The sequence below is a fragment of the Varanus komodoensis genome, unplaced genomic scaffold (genome assembly GCF_004798865.1).
Source record: "Varanus komodoensis strain SLA01 unplaced genomic scaffold, ASM479886v1 scaffold48, whole genome shotgun sequence".
In the NCBI taxonomy this organism is placed as follows: domain Eukaryota; kingdom Metazoa; phylum Chordata; class Lepidosauria; order Squamata; family Varanidae; genus Varanus; species Varanus komodoensis.
In genome coordinates, this window is record NW_025336059.1 from 4469469 (window position 1) to 4484997 (window position 15529).

At 50.9% G+C, this 15529-nt stretch overlaps 1 protein-coding gene across 1 annotated transcript in view; it reads right to left on the reverse strand.

Annotated features, from left to right (window-relative positions):
• Positions 1-9401: 9401 nt before the first annotated feature.
• The window catches only part of SSU72 (SSU72 homolog, RNA polymerase II CTD phosphatase), a 43456-nt gene continuing 37328 nt past the window's right edge, over positions 9402-15529 (reverse strand). The window contains exons 3-5 of the mRNA XM_044445271.1: positions 13397-13536; positions 11138-11256; positions 9402-10143 (exon numbers count right to left, since the gene is read on the reverse strand). Of these exons, the coding sequence (XP_044301206.1) occupies positions 10042-10143; positions 11138-11256; positions 13397-13536 (361 nt within the window). The 3' untranslated portion in view covers positions 9402-10041. The remainder of the gene's footprint in view (positions 10144-11137; positions 11257-13396; positions 13537-15529) is intronic.

Consider the following 15529-nt stretch of genomic DNA (forward strand, 5'->3'; position numbering starts at 1 on the left):
GCGCCCCTCCAGCACACGGGGAAGGGCTGCCCCCCCGCCCGCCCGCCCGCCCGCCCGCCCGCCCGCTCCCCGGAACGAGCGGCGCAACTCCGCGGCGGGCAGGGCTGCGGGGCGGGATGTCCCGGCCGCCGCTCGCTCGTGTGCTTTGGGGAGGGTCTCGGGGGGGGCAGGGGGGGCCCGCTTCGCCCCCCCCGCCCGCGTCCCGCGGCCAGCAGCACGGCTCCGGAGAGCCCCACGGTGCGGAGCGCAGCGCAGCGCAGCGCAGCGCAGCGCCGCTGCCCCCTGGCTCCCCACGGGGCGCCATCCTGCCAAGTTTGGCCGGAGGCGGCTCGGGGCGCGGGGGGGCTCCCGGCCGCCCTCTGCCGGTGGCCGCGGGGAGCGCCGCGCAGAGCCGCTCCGGCCCCGGGTTCGGGTTCGGGTTCGGGTTCTGGTTCGGGCCCGGCCCTGCCCGGGCAGCAGGGCGTCCTGGACCGCCCCAAGCTCGCCTGTGCGTGCGCGCGTATGTGTGTGTGGGGGGGGGGGGGGGGGGGGGGGGGGGATGGAGGAGGGGGAAGAGGAAGAAAGGGGGAGAATGGAGGTGGAAAGGGGGCAAAAGACAGGAAGAAGGAAAGGAGAAGGAAAGGTATCAGGAAGAGAAAAGAAGGGAAATAGAAGGGCAGGAAGAGAAAGAGGGAGAGACCGCTGGGAGCAGAGAGAGAGAGATGGCTGAAAGAGGAGGAGGAGGGAAAGTCTGAAAAAGAGAAAGGGGGTGGTCCTGCCCACTCTTGCTTCCTGGCACAGCTTCCCTGACCGTGGCCCCCAGAGAAGGTGCCCCCCAACTGAGGTATCACCCATCCTGCCCCACGTCTGCCTGCACAGCAGCCAAGCGGTTGCCCGAGCATAAGGAAGACTGAGTGCAAAAGCATCCTCTGCCCATGTTCCCCAGCAGCGAGCACACATGGGCCTGGTGGGTCCTCCAGCCATCAGGACTCGGAGCCACGGAGAAGCCATCCACCCATGAATTAGCCAAAGTCCAACTGAGATGGCCCGATTTGTCAAATCCACCGGGGAAGCCATCTAGGTGCTTGTCCCCCGGCCAGTGACGCCCGGACAAGACGGCGCTTCCTTCTGCCACAGGCACAAATGCCCCTTCAAGGCCAGACCACACAGCAGCACCAGCCCCGGAAGGCAGCAGACTCACTGGGGAAGTCCATGCGCCGAGTATTTCTAACACCCACTTAGCTCCCCCTTTCCTCAGTCACCTCAGGCATCAAAACAGAGCCGCCAGGCTGCTGACGGGGACCGGGCGTTATGCTCACATGACTCCAGTCCTCCGTCAGCTTCACTGGCTTCCCATTGAAGTCCGGGCCCAATTCAAGGTGTTGGTGATGACCTATAAAGCCCTAAACGGCTTGGGTCCTGGCTACCTGAAGGAGCGCTTGCATCCATTTACGCCCACCCGCCCCCTGAGATCTGCGGGAGGGGCCCTTCTCCGGGAACCCTCCGTGAAGGAAATTAGGAGGATAGGTACTCGGAGGAGGGCTTTCTCTGCGGTGGCGCCCCACCTATGGAATGCGCTCCCCAGAGAGGTCCGCCTGGCGCCGTCGTTATTTGTTTTTCGGCGCCTGGCGAAGACCTTTTTATTCAAACGTCATTTTAACTGTTAATACTATTTATTCGTTTTATTCTTCGGCCAGGGTGACTTATTTTATATTGTTTTATAGGATTCTAGTTATTTATGGTTGTGAGCTGCCCCGAGACTTCGGCGAATGGGGTGGCATAGAAGTTCCCTAAATAAATAAATAAATAAATAAAATTGTATTGACTATTTCTTAGTTATATTTATCTCCCACTCTTTTTCCTGCAAGCCACCCAAGAACATTTATCTAACTCAGGGGAAGCTGCTAACTCCTCTGTCAGCAGGGCTCCTTACCCACTGCAGCTTTTAGTTTGAGCTTTAAAGGAAGCATCAGCTAATAGTACAGAAGGGTAAGAAACAGACATAGCCACAGAGAAGGGGAGTGTGGGTTCCATTTGCTCATCTATTTTCTCCATCCATATTTCATTTCTAGATTCAATCAATTACATCTCGCCTTTGGCAAAGGTGGTTTCGTTTCTTCCCAAGAATCCTTGAATTTGAAGTGACGTGCCTTGGCCAGACCAGGCCGCTGGGGTTAAAGCTCCCTCTCAAATGATTTGTGCTCTAATCTGAGGACAGTATCTAATTTTAATTATGCATGTACAGTCTTGGCTCTTTTGTGATGCCCCAGACCTGGCAACAGATGGGATCGCCTGCCAACTACCTGAAAGAGATCGCCGAAATGAATTCGGAAGACAATTAAACTCTGTTTGGCAGAAAGTTGAGAAATACACGCACTCTTTGCCATTGTCTGTAATCAGCCTCAGATGTACAGCAGTCCCGGAAGAAAGAGTTCTCCGGGGGCAAAAATGTAAGCACATGTACACAAAGCGCTTTGACTGTAATTTGCTTAGTAGGGTCAACACCCAGAAGTCTCCCAGAAACGTATCTGGTTCATCTCCCGAGAGCCCTACCAAATGTTCATCAAACACAGAACTCTGCGCATGTTTACTCAGGACTGAGCCCTAGGGAAGTTTCTTTGGCCAGGTAGGCATGTCTAGGAGGGCCGATGACCCTGTGGCATGATTATTTTGTTTTGTTTGTTTATTTATATTTATTTAAAACTTTTGTACTCCGTCCCATCACGGACATCTTGGGACGGTTCACAACTGGTTTTTCGGCACCAGGTAAAGACCTTTTTATTTAAACATCATTTTAATTGTTAAAATATATGATCTGGCCAGGGCAACTTCTTCTTCCTTCTCTTTTCTCCTCCTATATTCTTTATTTACTTATTTTATACTGTTAATTTTAATGTTATATTATTGTATCTCAGTGTATTTTTTGTATTTAGTGGTAATTTATTATGTTCTATTGTATTTCAGTGTATCTTATTGTGTTGTAAGCCGCCCCGAGGCTTCGGCAAGGGGCGGCATAGAAATGTAATAATAATAGTAATAATAATAATAATAATAATAATAATAATAATAATGATAATAATAATAATAATATAAAATAAAAAATAAAAGTAAGTATTTGGTAGTAACTGTGGCTTGCTCCCTGTGCATCATTTTCTGCTTGTTTGTTCAAAGTCGCTCAGACTTTTAGTTCCTAGAGAAAATTATTTTCAAAAGTCTGAGAGAAAACGTTTGTGTGAGAGAGAACGTGAAAGATTTTCTGGTGTTCAGCACGCTGCAGCCTTCAAATAATTAAAAGGCTGTTGTACAGGGAGCAGAACAAACTTTATGCTATTTTGAATTGATTTTTAACTTTTTTAAACCTTGCTTTATGTATTGGGTTTTATGGTTTTTATACCGGGTTGTCCACTGCCCAGCCTGCTTCAGCTACAGGGCAGCACGGAAATGAAAGGAATTAATTAAGAACAGCAACGACAGCTGGATTTTGCTCCAGCAGGCAGGGCACAGAGAGAGAGAATTTGGAAAGGCCCAGAGCTGGTGTCATGGCACGATGGGGCAACATGCCACGGACTCACTCTCCAGCAGGGGCCCACCGACGAGAGCCTGGCCTGCTCCTCTTTTCCCGCATGGCATGCCCCTTGTTCTGACCCCGACAATCGGGGCAGGGAGATGGTCCAGGGGATGCCTGAGCAGCTTGCTCTCTGATTCCTCCTCCATTTTTCACCCCGTATTTCCAACTTCCAGGGAGCTGCCCTTGATGCTGAAAACTGATCCCCCGCTGCCTGTTTCAGTCAAGCACCATGGATAGCTCCGAGAAAGATGAAAAATATGGGTGGTATAGAAATATAATTAATAATAATAATAATAAAAGCAGGCTGTCATGGCTGAAGGCTGGATAGGAGACCCTGCCTCCCCCGTGCTGATTGTCACCCCCCAAAATAGGTGCACCACCACGGAGCCCCATGGAGAGCTCTGAGAAAGCTCAGAAGAAAAGCTGCATGGATAAGGAGGCCTCCTCAACTAGGCTTCCCCGAGTATCTTATTTTGTTTATATCCCTCCTTTATCCCTTTTTCCGGCAAGACAAGGCAGCTTACATATTTCTCCTCCTCCTCTCCCTCTCGATCTTATCCTCACAACAACAACCCTGCGAGGCAGGCTGGGTTGAGAGTCTGAACTCCATGGCTAAGTGGGGAGCAGAACCCAGATCGCCTGCGACCCAGTCCTGCGCTCTTAACCACGGCACCACAGTGCTGTCTGACGAGAAGGGAACTTCCTTTGCACAGTGAAAGACAGAACCATGGATAGCTCGCACAGGGCTCAAAAGAAAAGCTGCCATGGATAGAGTGGCCCATTGCCATGGGAGCCCCCCATTTCCCCAGCTCTTAATTCATTCAGCTAGACAAGGGGGACACGGTAAGACAGGGCATGGGCAAGAAGCCCCCGTCTGGACCAACAACACTCAAAAGCCTGGGGTCTGCACTGGCAAGCGCTCTTCAGCTTTTAGGAGGCGAATGTTCCCTCCCGGGAAGTATTCAGCTAGAGGTTGGACTGTCAGCTGCTGGGGGGGGCCCCTGGCACCCCTTCTTGAAAATCCGACTTTAAGCAGGAGTTGGACTGCTTGACCTTCAGGGTCCCTTCTATAGTTTAAGGCGCAATCTTACGAACAAAGAAACGAATGAACGAATGAGCGAGCGAGCGAGCAAATGAGCAAGTGAGCCAACCGCCAACGGGAAGGGAGGGGAGGGAAGGGAAGGGAAGGGAAGGGAAGGGAAGGGAGCAAGCTAGCTAGCTAAGCTGGCCGGCGCATGGTAGTTTTAGAGACCTTTTCCTGTCAGACCTTGCACAGAACCGCACCTTCATTACACCAGTCCCAATGCGCACGTTCCAGAGGCGAGCTTGCCCTCACGGAAGAGTGCTGCCTGGAGATCAGCCGATGGACTCAGCGGTGTCGCTAGAAGAACCTCAGACCCAGACTCAGTGGCCTTGAGGAGGAGCGTTGAGAAGGCCATGCCTATTTTCCTTCGGCTGCCACAGGCACAAAAGACGCCCCTTTTCTCCCCACCACAAGTTGCTTGCTTCACAACAGCCTCAGCCTTCCTGATGCCACGTCGATGCGATACAAGCGTTTTTCCAGCCCCGATTTTGCAAGGAAAGAAATACCCTGAGCGCACACGCAGGTTTGCTTTTAACCTCGCAATCCGATGTCCTCTGCCTTTGCGGAACCTCAGGCCATCGAGACTTCGCACGCCTGTGCTCCCTTCGCAAACTTTATGCTGCACCCCGCTAAGGCAACCATTTTTAAAGCATGGTGGAGGGGAAAGAAGAGTTTACTCCTTTTCCCTCTCTGAGGCCCATTTCAGCCAGAAGCAGGCTTCTGTGCACCTGGGCAGAGACACTGGATTGCAAACTACCAGCTTACAATTCAAAAGGACGCAACAGTTAAGGAAGGGTGGGTGCGGATGGAAAACTGTTTTCAACCGGGTGGGCCGAATGGCCCTCTTTGCCTCGTATCCCCTGGTTGGAGCCAGCCACTTGCCTGTCTCCCTCTCCCCTTCTCCAAATGACACAAAATTCTAGGACGCCGATGGAATTTCGCTCTGTGGCTGGCACTCCCTTTGTCTGGAATGACACCCTTCTTCTCACAGGCGCTGCATCTCCGGCAACCTTGGGAAAGAAGAAACTGGACGGCAAGCCAAGATCCCCTGATTCGGCATATTCCTTCCACCTGCAACAAGCACGGATCATTTGAGGACGGGCTGGAGGGAGGACGTGCCAAGTAGTTCCTGGCCCCGAGCCCAACTTGGGAACGAATATTGGAGCTGGAGAGCACCCCACCATGGAAGAGAAGATGTGCCCATAGCTGGCAAGCCAAGTTCTTCACAAGTCATTTCAAACACACGCACCCCGAAAGTGCACGCGGGCAATCCAAGCTTTGCACCAAATCCTGCTTCCCCAAAGCTTCCGGCCTGCTCCCAGCCACGGAGTGCCTCCTTCCCAGCTGGTCCAGTGAGCCTTGCCCCCAGGGCCGGCTGTACCAGTGGGCACCGTGAGGCAGGCAGGCAGGCAGTCAGCAAATGCTGGGAGGCATCAGCGAGAGGTGAGGGGAGAGAGCTGAGCCCCAGATGGCTTGTCCTGCCTCGCACCCTGAAGCTCATCCACCGTTCTAGCATCAAGGCTGAAGGAGCAGGAGGTTGTCTCTCATTTTTCACCCCCAAAAGATCCCGGGTCAGCCCTACACCTTTCCCCTTTCCAGCACTGAGGAGAAACATCCTTTGAGCTTCAGCAGCAGGTAAGAGACCTGGTCCATTTGACCATGTGTATTGAGACCAGCAGTTTTCAGCAAGGTCCCCAGCAGAGCGGAGTTCCCCCAATCTAAGCTGCGGGTAGCAGGGAAGGTGCAAAGAAAGTTTTACCTGTTGGCAGTGTCGTTTTCCCCTCCACACAATGCAAACCGGATCTGCGATGTTTTCTCTTCAACAGAATTTATTTCTCATCATGAGGAGCAAAAAAAAGCAAACGCTTCACCTGCCTGCCCTTATTTGTAATTTGGGAATAATAATGCTTGCCAGAACAAATAGCCAGCTTTATTACACAGAAATTTATGACTCACCCTTTCAAGTGCAAGCTCTGAGCCATGAGGGCTAGAAACTTGACTTTCAAATGGAAGTTGAAACTTTGAGGAAGCCGAATTCTGTGCCTGACGCTAGTTTTCTGCACCATCAACCCACAGCATCGAAGAAACACTCCATCCATACAGTGCCTTATCTACCTTTCTCTTCCTTGCATTCCCTCAACAAGTCCTCCCCGCCCCCCAGCAAATTGAAAATCTCTCCACAGTGAGAACCTTGGCACGTGTGCAGCTTGAACTTCAGGAGTGCTTCCAATGGCTGAAAGCAGTGTGAATTTTGCACCCCTATCCAATGATAATTGCCCACAATGTTTCTCTCCCCGCATCCACCCCTGTGTAATCCATTAAGTTTATGGAACACTGCCATGTTCTTTTAACAAATCAGAAAGACTCATCACTTTATACCCATCTCTGCCACTCTCAAAAGTATCTTGAAAGCTGTTCGTTGGCACAGGAGGAACTTCTGGACCTTGAAATGTCTCGTGGTCGGGACACATCTTGATAGGGGGCCTAGATTAACCCCAAACTTCACCCCATCACTGGCATGACTACCACAAATCTGCCACCTATTTGATCCTTATGAATTCAATGAATCGCTCATCTGCAAATTCAACATGCACATTGGTAAACCAAAACCCAAAACCAGTCTTTCCAAAAGTAGAAAATACTTGGGGGAAATGCAGAGATAGTGGGTATCTGATCAGAAGAGGCATTCCTTCCTATATCTGTGAGAGAAAAGGGCATGCTTCCTTTAAGATGATGCTAGAAGAGGCATTCTCTTCTGTGTGTGCCAGAGAAGAGAAATCCTCCTTCTACAATGGATTTAGTAGAGACATTCCTTCCTGTGTGGGGGGGAAGGAGCACCACTTCTCAGATGCTGCGGAAAGAGGCATTCCTCCTGTGGAAACAAGGGGGATGCCTCTTCTGCAAAGTTGCGAGAAGAGATGATCCCTGCTGTATATGTAAGAGCAGAGAAGACGCTGTTTCTAACTGTGCTGGAAGAGGTATTCCCTCCTGTGTGAGAAAGGAATGAGATCTATTTTAAGGCTTTTATCAGCACTTGAACTAAGTTTCATCCCTTCACGATTCCTTCCATCTGCAGCCGCGAATAGAGTGCAAACCAATTTTAAAAATTGCCCAATTATCCAAATGTTTTTCATCTATCAAATGTCACAGCCTTTGTTGGCAACATTTTCTTCAGGCTGTTCTGGCTAGCATCTGAGTAGGTTGATTCTCGCAACATACATCTGCGTAAAGACAGGCACTCGAAGGGGAAATGACAGGCCGAGGCTGCATGGCTGGAGAATTTGAACCCAGGGCAATGCAGTGCAATGCAATACAACTTCTGTTCCTGTTACACCAGGTCTCTGAGTTTTCATCCACAGAACTCATTTCCGAGCCTCAAAACCAGACTTTGGGCCACAGCCCGTACCAAGCAATGTTCTCTATTTCCATGGCCTCAAAGGCCCTTTGCACAAGCTGAAGCATCAGAACCGCTGCGAGGGCTATTTACACGTGGACGCGTGTAATGCACATGTGGATGCGTGTAATGCGTGTGCATTACAGCTCCATTTGCAAAGCACCTGGGAGATGAGACAGAATGTTTCCGCCTCCATTGCAGGCATCTCCAGTTATTAAAAAAAGGATCACGCAACAGAAGAGAGAGGAAACCTCTTGGAGCACCATCTTGGGCAGGCTTAGACAGGAGAGAGGCCTACAAGTCCCAGCATTCCACAGCCAGCCTGGCTCCACTTCCTGCCACCCCCTTTGATGCCATCTGCCTGGTTTTTTGAGGGGGTGAGGCTGAAATCCGAGGCCTTCGTCTCCCTGTCCATGCATCCCGACAGGGTGTCCTTAGGCAACAGGGTCTGTGGGGTGGGAGCAGACTTTACCGCATATGTGAATTAGAATATGCACATTTCCTTTTGGAACCTGCTGTTGCCTCTGGGGGTGGGGGAAAATATTCGCAAGGCTGCAAGGGATCGAGCCTCTACCTTGATCCCGCAAAGCCATCCTGCTTGTAGTTTTCTCCATCTGGATCCCTACCTGGGTGCGTTGTTCTTACATCCTCTGAACAGCCGCAACGACACCATCACACCCGCACGTCAAGTGACACGTGAAACCAGGACGAGACTCAGGCGAGGAAACCCACCGAGGCAAACAGCCCACGGCTCACCATCCAGCAACAAACCAGTTCTCCTCATGGGCTCAGGTTAACCCTCCATGGCTTATTTGCGCACCACACAATCCATCCTCCATTCTTGGGAGTGGACTCTCACATTGTCTCAGCCAGCTACTTTCACACATCGAGCAACAATCTATACTGGTCCCACAGCTCTGCGAGGTAGGCTAGGCTGAGAGACGATTGACTGGCGCAGGGTCTCCCAGTGAGATTCACGACTGAAGGGCTGAGCTCGGGTCTCTCAGGTCCTAAGCAGTCAGCCTGAAATTTGGACTACAGCTCCCATAATCACTGCCCATTAGTTCTGCTGCCTGAGGCTCCTGGATCTTGGGACCCACTGCTTCTATCGCAAGGTTTTACCGACACGCTCCAAATAAGACTCACGGACAAACAGAAGTCCCAGCCTCAGAGCTGCCTCACCGCATCCCCCTGCCCTGCCGACAGATGCAACAGCCACTCAGTTTGCTGCTGAAGAACATTATATGCACAGATAATTTATGTTTATCAAAGCGATCCTGAAAGGTGGATGGTGACACCGGCCCCTACCAAGCCCAACAGACGCCTACCGCGTCCGAAGCCATATTCATTTGTGTTAACAAGGAAAAGAACAGAAATGGAACCTTGTATATTTATTGGAGACGTCCAATTTCATTCCTAATATTATACAGATATTCATCATCTCATTCATACCTTTGTATATCCCAGCCGTCCAAAGTCTATTCCGTTAAAAGAAAAGTATCTCCCTGTCCGCCCATGGCAAAAACAAAACAAAATAAAACAAAACAAAAAAAAAAAAAAACACAAACAGGTGAAATAAGATAAGTTCTTTACACCGGAAAATATAAACGATATCATCTCAGAAATATTCTCTTTATAATTAAAACCTTACTTAGAACAAATTCAAGTAGGGTGTCAGAAGCAGAGGGGAGAAGCAGGAAAAAGGGAAGGGGTAAAAGAAAAACCTTGATTTGTTATCTCTTAAATAAAGCACCCTTTCGGTATATAATGTCTTTCGTTTTTCGACGCAAAGTTCATTTTTGTTTTTCTGTACAGAAACGTTCCCCTTCTCTGCCCCGGACCAATGTGTAAAAAGAAAACATTACGGAGGAACAAAAGTTAAACGGCAACAATGAAAATGGTTGCGAGTTCGATTCCCGAGAAGAGGAGGGAGGGAATAGTCCGGAAGAGTCAGAATGGGCACATGCTTCTTTGTCTGGCTGCAGTAAAGGCCTAAAGGAAGAGACAGGAGTGCTTTCAATAGAAGCAGACTGTGTGCAAGAAAGTCCTTCCACTTTTCTCTTCAAATTCTTGTAACAGCTCGTCTATTTCGTTTTCCATATCTTCTGTATGCTGTATCTGGAAGGGCAAGAGCACAAGAGGAATTTAATGACTGAAAAGCAGCTCGGGGCATTTCATTGGGGAGAAATGCAGGTCAATGGGATGGTGGGAGGGGGTTCAGGATATAGGTCCGTGGACGCACGTGGATGTGTAACACAGGCACAACTGCATTTCTTTCTTGTAGCACATCCCACCCGGAGGTTATCCACACAACAGCCCTGTGAGGTAGGTTACCCGGGGAGGCCAAAGGGAAACCCAGGGAGCTTCGTGCTCTGGGGGGGACTCGAAGCCGGATCTCCGGACTCCCAGTCCAGTGCTCGAACTAACCCAGCAACCTGCTTTGCTGTTTATTCAGAGAGACGGATCTCTGCTTGCTGGAAGAGCCTGGTCAAGCAGGCTTGCGAATCCCAGGAGGGAGGCACTCCGGCCCACAGGACTTCTCCCGTCGACCCCGGAGCAGTTCGTGCTCGACAGGATTTCTTCTAGGACCCTAAACTAGAGACTGCGCAGAAAGCGTTCTGAATCCCTGTGTATTTCAAACCGTTGCCCATGTGCGATCGGAAGGACGCTTAAAATAAAGCAGCGGGAAAAGTGGGCACGGAATAGGCCGTGTGACACGGAAAAGTTTACCCAGCCCTCAGTGTGGCACCCACGAAGCCAATGCAGCTCATGGCTTTTGCTTCTCCGGCCCGGTTTTTAGACGAAGGCAGAAGGGCCGTGTTTTCGCAGCAGCGCTAGATTCCCGTGACCCGCATCGAATTCAGCGGGTTCTGTGTGCGCGCACTCACACACAAGCACGGGTGAAGCACAGAGGTGATGTCTGCAGTGTGTTCGCTATCGGATGCTCGGCCTTCCCCCTCGAGGTGCTTGGACTACAACCGGACCGACGGATCTGGTGTAGAAAGCTCCAGCGGTCTCGCTGGCAGAAGCGTTCTCACGTTTCCACCTCTGCACTCGACTGCGCTCCAGGGCCCCCCGAAAGTGTGTGGCAGGAGGAGAATGCCGTACTTACACACTGACACAGTTCGCAGATGAGGAAGGCTCCCAGCGTAGCTTCCTCGTGGTTATCCTGAATGTCTACGTTTATCACATGCACCGGCTGGCACGTCTCCTGTTCCCTGGAATTTAAATCTACGGCGACACACACACACACACACAAAAACACAATTTTAGGGGGAGCTCAAGAAATAAGCGTGCTCTTATCTCCTAAAGCCACTGTTTCTGGGTGGTTTGAGGCACAAGAGCCCTTTCCCATCATCCCCGGGTAGTGGGAGTCATTGGGCTTGAATCTGCACCCTGCAGGGGGGCAAAGCCGGGCAGGGAAAGCTCAGCTCTAGCCCATCCTTGTTCTCTTTCGTGACGCTCTTGCCAACTGAGGCCTGGTGTTGACACGATCCTGGTTCTGGGGCTTTCACAGCACCTTCCCTGAGCCTGGTACCCTCCGGATGTGCTGGGGCATGCTGGGAGTTGCATTCCAAAACATCTGGAGGCCACCAGGCCCAGGGAGGCTGCTGGGAAAAGCGCCCAACGGCCTGGCGACCTTCTGGGAATGTCTTGTCCTGGAGAGCTGCATTTCCCTCATTTCGCCGACAGAACACACGGCAGGACAGAGCTGTCTCTCCCATGGCACGGATCCTGCACGCTTCAGGACGTAAAGCCCCAGCACCGCTCGCGAGGTGGTGGTGCTGGTCACGAGGGAGCATCCTGCAAGCTCTGACCAGGGTCAGACTGAGCAAGCCAACGGTGGGCCCAGCTTACAGGTTTCCGCATTTGTCTGCAGCAGGTGAGGTTTCTGGCTGCCTTGTGCACTAGACTTATTTGCAGAAATTGTGCCAAGCGGATTTGCGGGAGAGAAAGAAAGGAGGAAATTGACCGACGGCTGTTCCTTCCCCGGAGCGCGCAAGAGGCAGCCGAGTGGAACTTCCATTTGTCTCTTGGCTTGGCGACTCATTAACGCCCTGGGAGCGACTTGCACGCCGGCATCCTTCGAAGCAGCCCAGCCTCTGCGGCAGCCGAGCAGGCGGGCGGCCTGGGCACGGAGGCAGCGCCTTGCCGAGCTGGGATCCCGCCTGCGGCCATTGCTTATTCATGAGGCGACCGGCTCCGCTCGGCTGCTTCCTAATTCGAAGCTCTGCCACATCACGGCGAGAGACGCCACGCGGCCCGGAGCTGAAGGGACCAGAGCCGGCAGCCTGGCCAACACGTCGCCCTGCTGCGGAAGCGGGGCTTGGATTGACATGGCCTCGCTGAGCTTCCCTTCTGGCACGTCAGCGTTGATGGCACTGCCTTGCTTGTTTGCAGGATCTGTACCATGCCGTTTCCCCTGCAAGGCATCCAAGGCAGGCTGGAAGGTCCTCCTCCTCACAACAACCCTGCAAGGCAGGTGAGGCTGGGAGTCAGGAACTAAGTCTGGTGCTCCAATCACCTGAAGGGGAATTTCCAAAAATGACTCATTGGGGGTGAAGTTCCCACGTGCCTTTGCTGGTTCAGCCTGCCTTTGGTTTGCAGCTTCTCTGCCATAAAGACGCAAGCCCTCTGTCCTGAAGCTTTTGCCCCCGTTTTCAGCTCCTCTGCATTTTCTGTATACTGTGATGGGCCTACCATTCTTTTTATGTTTATACCACGCTACGTATGTGCTTGGGAGAGAAGGATGGGTACCAAGGTCCAGCATCACTGGGAAATTGCTGAGGCCTCCAGTGTACCAGGGAAGGCCATTCCTAACCCTCTTCCTCCGAGCTTGCGCTGCCATGCAGTTGCTTCCTCGGAGCACAGAAGCAGCGATGAACGAACAGAGCCACGAAGGCATTCTCTACTGACTGAGCGAGCAGAAGAGAGGGCTGGGCCAATTCGGCAAGGGCCTGAAATCGAAGAATGTGCACCCATCACAGTGGCAAGGAGGTGGGGGTACCCAAGGAGTCTTGCCTGGGGCATGCAAAAGCCCCCCGCCCCAAGCAAGACTGGAAGCCAAGACTGGGGCAGAAAAGCACCCCTAAAAAGTAAGAAATTTCGGCTCCTATTGGGACCTCGAGTCGGAATTGCATTCTGCCACTATTAGTTGGGTCCATCCTGCAGCACAGCAGCGGCTCAAAAAGACGCTCAAAGCGGCCAGATTTTTTGGGAAAGAGAGAGAGATGGCTGTAGGGGGTTTTAACCTCGGCCTCCCTCATCTCGGTCCAATGCTGGAACCAGTTGCCATGTCGGCTCTCATAGTTCTCTCCTCCCGGAAGCCCCAACCAAAACTGGTTTCCATCTTCCCAAGAGCAGGGCTTACCTTCTACTACTTGATCGTAAACTCTTTCTTCACATGTCAAGATCAGATCAAAGACGTCTTTGCAGTTTTGGAATCTTTCTGGCCGTGGCTTGATCCGCTTGTTTCTGTCCAACATGTGCAAAATCCCATTCTGTGTGTAGCTGAAGTTACCAGAGTTAAGGAGGCAAAGCGATTCTGCTCAATTGTAGCTGGGTGGGTTTTGGGCTGGGCATCAGTTATGACATTTAGTGAAAAATAAATTGTGTTTCAAACCTTTGGTTAGTGTTTAATAGGCAATAAACATTTTGCCACAGTAAGAACCTGTGTATTTTTCCTCCCCTCCAGGCCAAATATCTCCTTAGAGATTTAGGGCACACCTTAAACTCCTCCTAATAAATTAATAAATAACTGTACTTATGGGAAGTCTGCAGCAACAGCATTAAAAAAGAAAACCATCCAATGCATTCTATAGCATGCCTGTCATTCAAATCGTTCGACACATATTTTTCTAAAGCAAACGTCGGCTGTAACGGGCATTTCCTAAGAAATGAAATGCTTTCCTGTAGAAAAATATCCTGGAATACCTATTCTAAGCCAGTTCCAGTTCTAATAAGCACCAAGATTAAAAAATAGCTTGGGTTTAAACTCTCCTGCTCGATTAAATGAGGGCATTCTTTTTGTCAATTAAATGTTTCTTTCTAAAAGAAAATCCTATTAATCCATTTCTTCCTAAGCTATTCTCCTGCCAAGCGTATTGGTCTACATGTGCATAGACCCAAACAACCACAGGGGGATAGGACGGGAGAAAGCAGATTAAACACTACAGAGTTAACCACGAAACACAGCAAGGCCCAGGCCTAGATAACCCCGTTTCTTCACTCACCCACACCCACACTTTTTGCCCCCGTCTCTTGTCACACCAGCCAAACGTTGAGGTGTCAAACTCTTTGGTACAGAGTCATTTTTTTGAATGCATTATACTGTAAAGTCCCACGAGTGTTGATTGCAGCAGAGAGACGCTGGGGCCAGGCGATTACAGAAGGGGCCAACAGCTTCTGTGGACAATAGTTTGACTTTGGATGCTAAAGCTGCCCCCCCGGGGTATGTTTCCTTGGCAGCAACGCCCCTCCAACTCGGACGATCTTAAGAGTCCACAAGCAGAAGGTAATACTGACTTTTGCCAATCTCCCAAACTCCAATCCTGGCTTAGCATCAGTACAGAACGCGGCTCTGAGTAGCCACATGCGACACTCTTAGAACAAAACAGACCAAATCACAGTTCTGCCTATCTGTGAAAGTTGTGGACACCTAGGAAAAGCTCAAAGAGTCCACTCCAGCAGTGGACACACAAATGGGCCTTTTAATTTCTCCCTGTACGCATTTCTATGCTTGTAAGCTCCTCAGGGCAAAGACCTGCCCGCTTGCTGCATCTTGAAAACACCACCTACAGTGGGGGTTGAGATGGGAAAAACATTTGTTCGGGGTGACCATTCATCTCCAAGAAATAAGGCACGGTGTGTTGGGGATATGTGCGCAAATGTGGGGTGACTGGCCCCCACGAGCGAAGACTGTACAACACACGGCTCTCTCATCCTCACACACAGGCACAAAATCATTGTCGGAAAGCAATGTTTTGTTCCTAAGTCCTGGGACTAGCACCAAATCCTGGTTTCGGAAGTTATTTGGGTTTGTTTTAACCATGGTTAAAGTCAGTAGAGGTATGTCTACCTGCTATTCAAGACAGAAGAAGCAGAGACTGGAACATGAAATGAGATGTGAACTTGTGGTGTGCTCTTGTTCTCTTCTTCCTGCCCATCCTTTACAGCTTTTACGGTGCAACACAAAAATGTCAAACCACACCACAAAAAAGGGGGGAGAAAAAGGAACAGAACTGAAAGATTAGGATTTTCCTTTTCAGAGGAGCACAGAAGCTGCCCTGTAACTGAGTCGTTCGCCCATCTAAGCCAATATAACCAACACGGGCCGGCAGCCGCTCTCCAGGTTTTCAGGCAGGTGCTCATCACAAAGTCACACCGATCATACGGGGGACTCCTGCAGATGTTGACATGCATCGGCAAACTGCCCCAGTGACCAAGAACGCAGGGCCTGGCTCTTGGAACGCTTCGGGGTGAGCCTGCATCCCAGAGCTCAACG